The sequence below is a fragment of the Euwallacea fornicatus genome, chromosome 14 (genome assembly GCF_040115645.1).
Source record: "Euwallacea fornicatus isolate EFF26 chromosome 14, ASM4011564v1, whole genome shotgun sequence".
Taxonomy (NCBI): domain Eukaryota; kingdom Metazoa; phylum Arthropoda; class Insecta; order Coleoptera; family Curculionidae; genus Euwallacea; species Euwallacea fornicatus.
In genome coordinates, this window is record NC_089554.1 from 3,207,123 (window position 1) to 3,219,800 (window position 12,678).

General features: G+C 33.0%; 3 protein-coding genes across 3 annotated transcripts; 1 reads left to right on the forward strand and 2 right to left on the reverse strand.

The window, feature by feature from the left end:
* Positions 1-687: 687 nt before the first annotated feature.
* On the reverse strand, positions 688-2,949 carry LOC136343450 (ubiquitin-conjugating enzyme E2 S). The gene is made up of 5 exons (XM_066290177.1): positions 2,792-2,949; positions 2,574-2,727; positions 1,751-1,938; positions 1,562-1,690; positions 688-1,504 (listed from the first exon to the last, which is right to left on the reverse strand). Exons 1-5 carry the CDS (start codon positions 2,807-2,809, stop codon positions 1,373-1,375), a joined length of 621 nt encoding a protein of 206 aa, XP_066146274.1. The 5' UTR covers positions 2,810-2,949; the 3' UTR covers positions 688-1,372.
* Positions 2,950-3,624: 675 nt separating this feature from the next.
* Positions 3,625-5,858, forward strand: Arl6IP1 (ADP-ribosylation factor-like 6 interacting protein 1). Its single transcript, XM_066290175.1, has 5 exons — positions 3,625-3,761; positions 3,837-3,992; positions 4,579-4,693; positions 4,814-5,070; positions 5,252-5,858. Exons 1-5 carry the CDS (start codon positions 3,750-3,752, stop codon positions 5,468-5,470), a joined length of 759 nt encoding a protein of 252 aa, XP_066146272.1. The 5' UTR covers positions 3,625-3,749; the 3' UTR covers positions 5,471-5,858.
* Positions 5,859-6,200: 342 nt separating this feature from the next.
* Positions 6,201-10,899, reverse strand: LOC136343446 (syntaxin-1A-like). Its single transcript, XM_066290174.1, has 7 exons — positions 10,603-10,899; positions 10,451-10,492; positions 8,833-8,986; positions 8,449-8,774; positions 8,251-8,388; positions 8,082-8,192; positions 6,201-6,496 (listed from the first exon to the last, which is right to left on the reverse strand). Exons 1-7 carry the CDS (start codon positions 10,633-10,635, stop codon positions 6,428-6,430), a joined length of 873 nt encoding a protein of 290 aa, XP_066146271.1. The 5' UTR covers positions 10,636-10,899; the 3' UTR covers positions 6,201-6,427.
* Positions 10,900-12,678: the final 1,779 nt, after the last annotated feature.

Consider the following 12,678-nt stretch of genomic DNA (forward strand, 5'->3'; position numbering starts at 1 on the left):
TTTCAAATTATAAAACTTTAAAAAATTGGATGTTTTAAAAATCAAAATTAAGCTTTTAACAATATTAATAAGCAACAAAGCATGTTAAGTTAAGAAACATATCTTGAATCACCTTCATAAATAAACATTTGGTAGGTAGTGTTGCATACAGTTCACGTGAAAAAAATTTCAGTATAATTACCGCCTCAGAGTGGAAATGAAAACCTGTCCGGTATAACATACCTCAAAAACTTGGCACCCGCATTAACCTTAATTGCTGACATTTATATTTTAAGACATGGAAGAAATCATGTAATAAACTTTGTAATTTCTCAAAACTTCCCCTGCTCCCAATGCATTCACTCCGATATGTTGGCAGAAATAACAAAAATTACTCAAGATACTATCAATAATTTGAAACACATTGAAGTATTTGATGTTAATACCCCGGAAGATTTGTACAAATTGTTTTTCTTCTGCCACATGTTCTCATGGATTATAATAATCTGGAAATTAAGAAGCTAATAGGAAGTTATGACTGGAACCTGTTTAGTTATCTTTATCTGTAATGCATTTTAGGCTTTGTAAATAAATATTCACTCTGTCAAAAGATGCTTCCTGGGTTGGCAACATACTCATCGATTTTTATTGTGTTTGCACAATAGATGATTTTTTTTTCAGGTTTTTTTATTTAGTGCAATAAAACAGTTTTTCAGTGGAATCAAAGAATTTTATTAAATAAATATACTCACAAGAAACACTCAGTCACTACATGAACACATTTTGCTAAAAAATATTCTTACAATAAAAAAATCAATAATTTAATTAGGTACTTATTTTATTTGTGACCGGAAAAAATAATTACAATAGATTCGAGCGGATTGCACTACCTTCCTGGATGTACAAATAAAAAACAGTCCATACTCCCTTTAAGGTAAATTCCCAGCAAACTTAACAAAATTGCATTATCTTTTAAGACGAATAAAATTTAAATATTCTGCACCAGACAGTTGAAATTTAGAAAAAGTTAATTTCTGCAGAGTAACTACATAAGAGCCGGCCATTTAAATAAATGTAAAAACTAGAATTAAAAAAGGAGTTGTATCTAAAGAAAACACTTGCACGAATTGTAAGAAATATGCATGTTGTCTTCATGATAAATAGTTCAAAAAACATGACAAATAGTATAAAGAAATGAGATGAGGACAGAAACAAACCTGAAAGCAGTACAAAAGGTAGCTTTAGCTTAGTAGGGCCAGATTGTAAACTAGAAACTTTTAGCTTGTAAAATTTGTTGGAACAGTTCCGCTAAAATTCCGCTTAAATGGGTCTAAACTAAAGCCTCCTTCGAATAGCCTACATGATAACTGTAAATGGCTTATTAAGGAAAGTTTCATAAACGTTTCAAAGTTCGCTTTTTATCTTTTAATATCTTCTTTTTCTCCGCTGTAAGTTTATTTTTGTCGCCCGCGTGTTTTTTAGCCATCGGACCTTCTGCTGTTCCCAGCCCTTTACTTTTATGGGGCTATATTAAGAATGTAGAATAACCATTTGTAGCAAAACAAATTTTGATGTTGCTTACCTGGGCGTGGATTTCAGTTATCATTTTCGCCCTCTGAAAATAGTCATCGTACTGTTCCAGTAAAAGCTTACCAGCTTCCTCATTTAAGGCCGATTCTGGGTTGGGCACTATTAAAAGACACTTAATGGTCTGAAAAATACATATGAGTCTTCAAAACTAAGACCGGTATAATATAAAAACTAAGCTTACAAGAAGTATATGTTTGATTCCGAGATCAGGTTTCCAGTCCTTCTTTAAAGTATTAACACAGATCTCTCCATTTGCAGCAACATTAGGGTGGAATATTTTGGTGAAAAAATAGGCTTTTGGTGGTTCTGTGGGGAATCCTTTACCCAGTGTTAATTTAACTTTAAAAACTCCGCCATTATAAGGGGTACCTTAGTGTATGAGAAAACAATTGTAAGAATATTTTACTAATATAATTATTATCATTAAATTAAATGGGCAGGCACACTACGTTAATAGGTAACTTTGCATTCATTTTTTTATGACATTCAGGATGTTTTGAAGGTTGGGACCCCCTATGAGTTCTGTTGGAATTAGTAGTAGAAACCTTCATGAAAATGATACGAGGCACCATGGTTCCAAGATAAATAAACATATATGAGGATGTCCCAAAATGACTAATTTTCAAAAATACTTTACATTTTACCAACTAGAAAGGGATATGAATGAAGGAGTGGAAAAAATGCAAGAGATAAAGAAAATTGTGAATTGAATGAGGAATTGAAATCTTTAGTTAGTGAGTGTTAGTGATGGATCTTCACAAAAAGTTCAGGTGTATATCTTATTTTGTGATTCCTTACTATCTCCTGAAAGGATACAGCTTAAAACTGAAACATCCTTTATTGAAGACCTACTCCCGATTAAATCTTTAAGAAATTGAATAACAATAATTATTAAGTGCAGTAAAATTTGTCCCGGCACTATATTTAAAATGAATTATAATCAAAGACCTAAAGGGAAAATGACAAGGCAAACTAAGAACCTGGAAGAAAAAAGCATCACTTACCAGAAGGGCCTTCAATGAATGCTTGAATGTCGGTTACATCTTCATCGTTAATTTGGACCTTAATTCCCTCGGGGGGGTCATTGACTAGCTCTTGCATTTCCTTCACAACCCCGCGGATTGTTTGGGGGGAGAGGTTTTCAACGTTGTTGGACATCTTAAAATTTAAACAAAACGCTATTCTTAGGGCCGGAATTTAAATTCTTACATGATAGACTTACGCTTCCTGCATTTGCCATCTCAATCGGTGGACAGGGTTTATTGAATTTATTCGTTTACACTCTACAGTGTAAGATTAATAAAAAACTGTTAAAATTTCCTTCATAATAATAACAGATAAAAAATTGACGTTTCCCCCTCTATGGCTTCTTCAAGAAAAAAAATGAAAAAAAAAATATGACAGCTATCAGAAATAACGACTTTATTAAACCTGATAAACGTCATCAAGATTATAAAAGAATCAATTCGAATGTTGCGTTGTTTAAATTTTTTTAATTTTTAATGATTTCATAATTCTTATCTAAATACCTTAAGTTTAAAATCGATTACATTTATCTAGAAATAGACACAATGTAATAAAATTTAAAAATTTTAAATTAGAACGAAATCTTATTTGCGGTCATTTGATAGATGCTGTAAATTATTATCGACAGATAGGGTAAGAAATTGAACATAAATAGTTCAAAATTAATCAGATAAATGAAGAAATTTAGCAAAAATGAGTTTTATCATGGAATTTAATTAAAATCAGCGTAAGGGATGACTGGAAAAAAATTAAATATTATTTTTGAACAGAGTGATTGAAAAATGACCTTCTACAGATACTGAAGTACGCCTGTTTAATCAGTGTCTCTCCTTCTTTTCTTCTATATATTTTATGTATATAATTTTTGTGCATTGCAGTTTTTTTAAATAAATACAGAAGTCATTACCTATCAAAACTCCAAGTCGACTCCTTCCATGCATTCATGGTATAGGGGTCTTACCTTTGGACTATCAATTATTCTTGATTTTGAAATTCAAATTAATTATGTCAATAGTGTCATTTGTCGTTTCGACCACTCGTCATAGGGTGCTTTGTTTTGAGTTGTGTTTGGTTTTTGATGTCAAGCTTCAAATAATGCAATCTTGAAAAAATACATTTTGAAGAAATTCTCAAAAATCCAATAAAAAATTAATATGAGTGATAAAGTGAGTATCTGCATTTATACAATAAGCACATAAATCAATATATGTTATTATTGTTACTTAATTCGACTTTTTAAGGAGGACCTTTGTTTTCAACCCTCAAGAGCTTTGGAAGCTTGTTACAGTGACCAGGAAACTTTCGCCAAAACCTATTTCTGCGAATCCCTAATGAACGTACCTTTATCCACTCCTTCCTTTTCCAGTGATTACAAGATATCCCCTCTTCTATCAATGGTACTATACTTTCAACCATGTTTTAACTCAACTGGTACAGCTAGGTCTGAAAGATTCTGCCTAACAGACCACACTAGGTTGTACAGACAAGAAGTTGGCTTAATACTAAATAGTACCACTGTACATATCTGAGTCAGCATTTTACTATTATTATACAGTCTTTCTATGGTCTTTTGGCTGATTAGCCTTAGCGTATATGTTCTGTGATATTGGTACACAACTTAGGACTGCTTACATAGGCTGTTTTACAGCTGTCATGTTAACAAAAATGTATCTATGAGTATAAGTTAACATAGTTACTCAAGTTATGCAAAGGACATTTTAATTTGGGCTTGTTTAAGGATCGAGAAACCTTTGGTATTTAAATGCCATGAACAATTACAATATACTATGACTTAAAATGACACCTATATATTATTAACCGCTATGCTTTTAGTTTGGGGAAAACAATATCTCCAAGAAATAAAGCATGCCTAAAGATTACCAAGATTACTCCCTTTCACAGTGTAGCTTTTTTTAACTTTATTTTTATAATAGATGATTCAAAAAATATAGCTTCATTGCTTAATGGGTTGCTAAATTCCAGGAAACACAAATAAGAAAACTGAAGCTTTCCATGGAACCATGGCGTGAGTTAGTTCTCTTCACAAATAAGCTGTTGTTATGGGAGCGAAATTTTTATGCTACAGGTTTATTAGCAGGTAATCAATGGGTATTAAACTAATACCTAATATTTTATTATTTAAATACAATACATTAATATCTTCATTTCATCAATTACAATACTAGTAAATAATGACAATTTCTTTCATATTTTACAGGCACTACGGTTCTATTCACTTTAATACTCTTCTGTGACCCAAATGTGTTGACCATCATATCACTAATCGGCATCGCCATAACTCTAAGTGATTACTTCATCCCTATTATTTTAAACTCCGTGTTTAGATCGGAGACGTGGACACCAGAAAAACAAAAAGAATATGAAGAGATATGTACAAATATTATTTTGTACAAAACCAAATCAGAACTTCTGATTTCCTCATTTTGCAGAATGAGAGTCACTAATCCAAAGTTGGTGAGTAGGCATAAAACAACATAAAAAGGTTTATGTTTTATTAAAACCTTATTTTCAGTATATTCAAGTAGAGAGTCAGTGTCTGTTTTAACTTTACAAATATACTAATTAAAACTTTTTCAACATGAAATTTAAAATTAAAACCTCACAATCTTTATCATATTAACGCTTATCATTTCAGTACTTTGGCGTTACCATATCAACCCTAATTGTGCTTGCTTGGCTCGGAAGCACAGTGGACAATCTCTTGCTATCTTATATTACCGTTTCATTCTTTGTCATGTTGCCTGGAATGCAACATCATGGAAAACTGAAGAATTTTTCCAAAACATTTTCCAAGCTATTCAATGAATTAGTAGAGAATGCAAAGGTTAGAGTTGGTCAGAAAAAGTCACAGTGAAGATTGTGTACCCCTGTGTTCTTTAGTTTACTTTTTCCTAATTTATTGTTTTTATGTGTAAGCCCTTGACTGAAGGGCCGATTTTTGAAAGTGGCTTCCATTCACGTTTTTGAAAGTATAAAAATATTGAACATCATTTGGTATTGTATATTTCAAATTTAGACTTTTCAACTATTTTTCTGAGTGCTCCTGCAGATATAAGAATGGGAAACGTTATATGATATTACTGATTCCTTAGTTATTAGCTGTCATAATTAAGGAATGTACGTACCTATTAATATAAATTTTGTGTGATATTAAATGTCTGACTGATATCTGTACATATTAAGTAATTTTATATGGATTTCTTAAATATTAAATAAATACGGGTTTCTTCGAAATGTATAAACACAGTTCTATTATTTCTACCGAAATCCTATTTTACACATAGAATACGGTGTGGTCCGGGAAATGCATCAATCGATTATAAAATAGCTAAAAAACTAAAATTTTAAACTCTTGTTATATTGCAGAACCGCGCTTCATACGTCCTGCAGAAATTCACTCCTTCCCACAGCCAAGTTACTGTGGTAAAGTGCAGTTTTCCGCACGCAAATAAAAAAATACTTTACCACACATTTGTCATCAAGTTGAAAAAGTGTTTTGTACTTCTGACCTTTTATCGTCCGATTTTTTAACAACAAACGAATGAATCACCTCTGGACTGCTGATGGGTAAAGTAATAAACTGATAAATTTAATTGTGTGTTTATTACTTGAAATATACTGTAAAAATGCCATTACAACTATAAAATGATATGTTATAGAACAAGTACGAATATGAATTATCAGTTGAGTAGCACCAGTACACTGTGTTTCTAATAGAAAAAGTAATATTTTCTTCGCAAACTTATTTGAGTTGATACTCGAAGCTAACAAACATTAGAGGCAGGGAATAAGGTAGTCATACTATCCCTATCTACTTAAAAATTAACGCAATTAATATAATTATGAACACAATGGCGATAACTATAAGGATGATTTTAAGCTGAAATAGAAAAAATTAAAATTATTTCAAATTCATAAAATAAGTAGATATTGAAGAAAGTAATGGATTTGATAGACGAACGTCTACTATTAAGAGTATACAGAGTGTTATTTAAGTACGTGGCCAAACTTCAATGAGTAAGCATAAGATGAAAAGTTTATATAGACATAAGTCCGGTAAAGCTTCGTTTTAAAAATACAAAATACAGGATTTTTTATCGTTTTTCCGTAAAAATTAATGATCTTTTAGTCGATTTCGTTAAAATTTGGCAGTATTATTCATGGTTAATATTATTATCTATGCGCCACGAACTTTTTTACAACTTTTATATTTTTTCTGCATTAAGCAGTTATAGCCACTCATATCACCGAATTGAAATCCGTAATTTTTTTCCTTTTGAGGGCACGTAAAATTCTTCGTTTATAGAACTCCGGCTAATACCAAAGAATTAATCCAACGGATATGGGATTCATGTAATCAGATAGATATACGCCCGGAATATTTTAACGACTTCGGCAATCGATATTACAACGAGCTAATACTTACATTGAAATTGAACAACATTTTCAGCAACTATTGTAAGTTTTGTGTTACTTACTATTAAATATTTTTTATTAAAAAAAAAATGGGTACTCTTTGTTTAAGTATAGTTTTAATAAAGTGTTTTTTTAATATTTCTTGAATTTCTGGTGTTATCCCCTCGTGCGCTATTAACAAAAGTATACAAATAATTTCTAGCTTGAAAGATTTTTTTGGACTAAATGCCACCACCGCACATTAGTTTACGTCTTCTTGTTATTTAGAAGTTAATTTTTAATATATAACAATAAAAAAAAAAGCTTGACACCCTGTATCTTGAAAACGAAACATTACCGGACATTTATGTTCGTATAAACTTTTCGTCTCAGAATCGCTCAAAGAATCACCCCTCGGGGTTTGAGCACATACTTAAATAGCATTCTGTATATATTGGCAGTGCCAATTGTGATGTCCTTGTAATAGTTTTGTATGCGCAAATTTGCAACTGCCGTGGAAAAAATTGCAAAAAAGTTGAATGTTTTTCGTCCGTTAAGAGTAAGTTAACTAAGTTAAGGCGGATTTGAACACATAACCATAAAAATTTTGAACAGCTCATGCGCAGTAAAAGACTCCGTTATAGTATCAGTTACGTTTGGAGTAAAATTGCGACCCGCTGCCTGAAACGTAAACGCAGTCGTGTCAAACGAATTTGACAAGGTAATTAACCAATATGCAGTTTGCTAGCTATTCCTAATTAAAAATAAAGCATTTGTCATTAATTTTCGATTAGCATCGTTTCGATTAAAAATATTCATCGTTTAAACTTAAAAGACTGTATTTTAATTTTTTGGATGTTGATATCGTTTAAAATCATATTTTTAAGTTATTAATTTGTCGTTAATGTTTTCTTAACGATATCGTAGATGCTACCGATAACCTCTCATAGGCGCTCACAATGTATGTTGCGAGCACGTGCTTATGAGAACTACCCTTCATAAAACTGCGTGAATTACCACCTCAGGAAATATTTCCATGTTACCCTAAAATATCTTTTATGCATACATACCTTGAGGTGCTTCATACGATTTTTGCGCCCACTCTTCAAATCTTCCCTCCCTCTGCCAATAAAGTTCTGCGCCATTTCTGCTTGATACTCCACACGATCTATCAGCTCTTGCTGAAAACAGTGTTTCCTTGTGAATACCGAATTCGTTTCCATTTTCGCAGAATTGTACCTGTTCATCAATAATGATAGCCATTTGCAAGAAGAGATCCCGCACCTCCACCAACATAGTTTCGATTTTCAGCAATTGCTGATGCCTGTCTTCTATATCTTGCAGAACCCTTTTGGCTTCGGCTGTTTCAGCCAAAATCTTAAAATCAATAACTTTGTAAAAACTCTGAGAATCTATAAATTCAAAGGTGAAACGCACATTTTCGGTAAAAACGTGTATGTCCGTTCCATCTTCCAGCAACCGGGTGAGCTCCTCGTCGGTTACTCTCACCCCTTTCGCCCTGAGTTGGGCTTCGAGTTGCAATTTTTTAATATTTCTGAAGTTCTCTAGTTCGGTAGAATTAAGCTTAAAAATTTTTTGGTATCTGGTCTTCAGGGTGTTATATTGAATATTTTTAATTCGCCCCTCTGCCGATGTCGTGTCGCAGTCTTGGATTTCCGCCTCAAATTCTTTAATCTTGCTTTGGATTTGATGCGATATGTTTGTGTTGTTTTGAAAGAGAGAATCGATTTTGTCGTTTAAATCTGAAAATTTTGCCAAGCTCAGTGCCTACTAGTTAGAAAATATTTAAAGTTTAGGTACCTTTTTGGTTCACAGTAACATCATCCAGCTTTCTAACATACAGTTTTATTGCTTCAACATTTCCTTCAATAGTTGATATCCACTGGCTTAAAACTTCTGCCCTTTCGAATGTATTTCGAAGGTTGCTTCCACCTGTGAGAGGTCGAGTTTCTTCCTAAAAATTGAAACATTTTCAAGTCAATAATATTTTAATGAAAATAAGGTCAGGTGCGTGAGTCTACCCGATTTGAGATTGGATATGCGGACGATACAGCTTTAGGGGTTTGCGGAGACAATCGTGCAAAAATGTTGAAAAAGGAGAATGCGGTCATCTGACTGACCCCTCGCCAAGTGTAGCACCCGAGAAACCGAGGCGGTTGGGTTGAGTGGGAAGAAGAATAACAGAGGCATCTTTTTCCCAGTGAACGATACATCATCCCGAAGATCCTATTTGGTACCTGGGTGTTCAGGTCAGTTGAAATAGTTACAGTTAAAAGAACACTTTTCAGAAGAGTCTTAACAAATTAGGAGCTCTTCAGAAAGCAATGCCATTAATCGGAAGACTGTTCACTCAGAAGAGGCAACTGCTCTACTGGGTGATACAGTCGACGCCACTCTATACGATCTCAATTTGGAGCTAGATGATGAAAATAAAAAATAACGCATAATAGGACAATACAATAGCCCTATAAAAGAAATAATTGGGAGGAATACGTCACACAAGAGGGATGTAATAAACCCTCGATCATTGAAAGACGAAGTTATTAGGCGGTATGATGAGCTTCGGTGAATCCCACACTACCCGGCCGCCAGAAGAACAGGTCGGATGTCTTTCTGAAGATCTTCCCCGTAAAAAAAAAACAAAAAAAAGAAAGAAAGCGTTAATCCAGGAAATTTCACCATCTCCAATAATTAACCGAAGATGGGGTTACACTTTATTGGAAAATGTCCTACATTGTAGTCTGCAAGTACTGAGAGTATTGGACAAAATGAGGGCAACTATATGGAATTGCAAAAAAAGTAATAATTTTAGATACTACAATGATCACATTTTATTTACAACGCATTTTATTCATGAGGATACTATTATTTGTTTACTTTTGATAGATTTTTAGTTTTTATGACCTAAGATATACAAAAAAATAAAAAAATTCATGCGACAAAATGAAAGCAACTAGATAGTAGATTTTATATTTGAATTTCACTCGATTTCGAAGTGAATGTTTGATTTAAATAAGCCTCGTAGTGTTCATTATTCACCAGATCTTAAAAGAAAAATTGCTGAAGCCTAAAAGTCCAGCAAATCTCAACAAGTGGATAACAGATGCTTTTGGTGTGTGAAAAGGCGTTGCTTAAAAAACAATTTAAAATTAGCAAATGTATAGTGAATTGAAAGCGCGGTGAAAGGCTACGAAAAACCTCTAAAAACCTGATCGAAGCATCAAACACACCAAATCTGAGTCTTCCATCTGTAGTTTGTATAAGGTTACTAGAACTACATATAAATAGATATTGAGGTCTAAATATTTTGGAAAACTTTAACCTTCCTTAAATGTCGATACGTATTTTTTTTTCCGGTCAGAATGATTTGTTTAATGTCGGTGATAAAGCTTTCAAGGAAAATGTTATCAGACCTTACCTGAATTTCCACTTGCGTATTGTCATTGTTCCTCTCTCGTAGCTGCAATGTTCAAACATTATCACTGATTTAATTACTTATTTACGATTTTCCACATTTATTTTATTAAATAATTCCAATTTCATGAATTTATTCATAAACTAGCAGCTTACCTTTTTCAAGTCGTCTAATCTATTTTTCCCCATCGTTCAAGCATTCAAAAAGAATCATACTGATTGGACGTAAAATCGTTATCTTATCATTACTTATCTTTCTGTTCTATATCAATTCACTAATATGAGGATTATGTACATATCACTAGTAGGAAAAATAAACACTTTATGAAGAAGTTGAGTAAATATCGGTTAGAGAAAAGTACACTTTTGCTATGCAGGCAAGGGACTCTTATTAGCAGGACATTTTTACCTATAAGCTCACTAGCAATGGCATACCAATTACTGGGCGATAATTTGCTTTAAACTTTAGTGTTGTAAAACGTGGAACCACGTAAAAACCTTGAAATTTTTATATGCTTAAGCACATGTTGACAGTACATACATATGTCCATAGAACCTGATGAATAATCTATGTGTTTGGAAATCGTTCGTGGTGTTTACTTCTCTGTCGTCACTCACTACTTATTAAACAGAGTTGTATAAATAGAATTTGTAGAAATTCGTAAAATTCATAATTATGCACAGCAAATTTACCATCTTCTTAACTTTCAAATTCATTTTTCGATTCATTAATAGATGGATAGGTGTTAGGTAAGCTCCCAAAATAACCAACTATTATCTACCTACTTCCTCTTAGTTTTTTAATGATATTCTAAGATCATTCAACCACTCTTCTGTATGGACTGGACTGGCTGATACTTTAACAGTTTAAAATAATTGGTAATTTCAATTGCCTTTCAAATTCTGCAATAACCATTACCTTCCCCATTCAAAGACAATAAAAGTTTCTCTCAGGATCTTTCCATTTGCATTTTTTAATTATTAAAACTGTCATTTCAAATTATTGATCGTCGTAGATTCTCGACTAAACTCAGACATAAATTTTAAGCTAGAAAAATTTAACTTATAAGAGAAAGTTTCTGCATAGCAATGTTTCCATTATCAAGGACAGTAAAATCTGTTATTTTGGGTCCTTCTCCAGGAAACAACATATAAACAAAAACTAAGTGGTTAGATAAATAATTTGTTAAGTAGTGTTTAGACAAGGAACTAATTAAGTTAATAGTACAAGCTTTGTTGGGCGTGATATTCTTGCAAATTCTATTTGGGAGATACCCAATTTACGCGGAAACCAAGAGATCGATCAAAGCTTTTTATTTCATCAGTTGGGTTCTAAGTGCCCCCCTCAAAGTTGCCCCATTTTTTGTTAGCAATAACATCTAGGAATACTTATTTTAATTAACTGAATTAAAGTAAAAAAAGGGCGATTTGAATACGGGCTAAAGTACACGTTCCGAATTCAATATAAATTTTTTATCCATCACACTCCATGTTTTTGTGGAATGAAGATTTAAGACTACGTTCTCGGGCTAGTGGCAACTTAGCCAGCAAGATCATTTCTATGGACACAGCAAAATCGCTGCAGAGAACAATTTTTTTGGAATGGTTTCAAAGTTACCAGGAGTGTGTGGAGTTTGTATTGTCGGGGAATTACCCCAAATCTCCTACATTTTCTTTATTTCCCTGGCCATTATGCAGTAATAACAGTAATGATTTTTTAGGCGACAGGTGGTTAATACGGATGCCGTATAGGTCACACTATAAAGATTTATAGCAATTCACGCTTGAAATGAAAACCTATAGTCAGTGTGCCTGATACATAATTATTGATACTTAGTGGTAATGATAAATCACTTGATTATTTACCAGCGAAAATGCCAATTAGGAGTTTGATGGTCGCGGTAGTTTAGAGGTCTTAATATCTCAGAAACTAAGAAAGCTACAAATAAAAAAGAAAAATAGTTTTGCAAGTTAACACAAACGTAGACCAGGCAGATCCAAACGAACTTTTCTTATTAAAACCTGAATAGCCTTGGACATTTCATTAATATTCCAATATCGCTTAAGTATTTGCCTCAAGTTGCCCCTTCACTGCCTCCATGAGCCCTATCGTAAGCCGCCCTTTAATATATGACAGCTACATAAGGATTTAATAGCGTTTTGCTTTAACGAATATACAATAATTGGCCGTAGCGCCATAACGAGAATGAAATAGACAAAGTTGCAACCTGC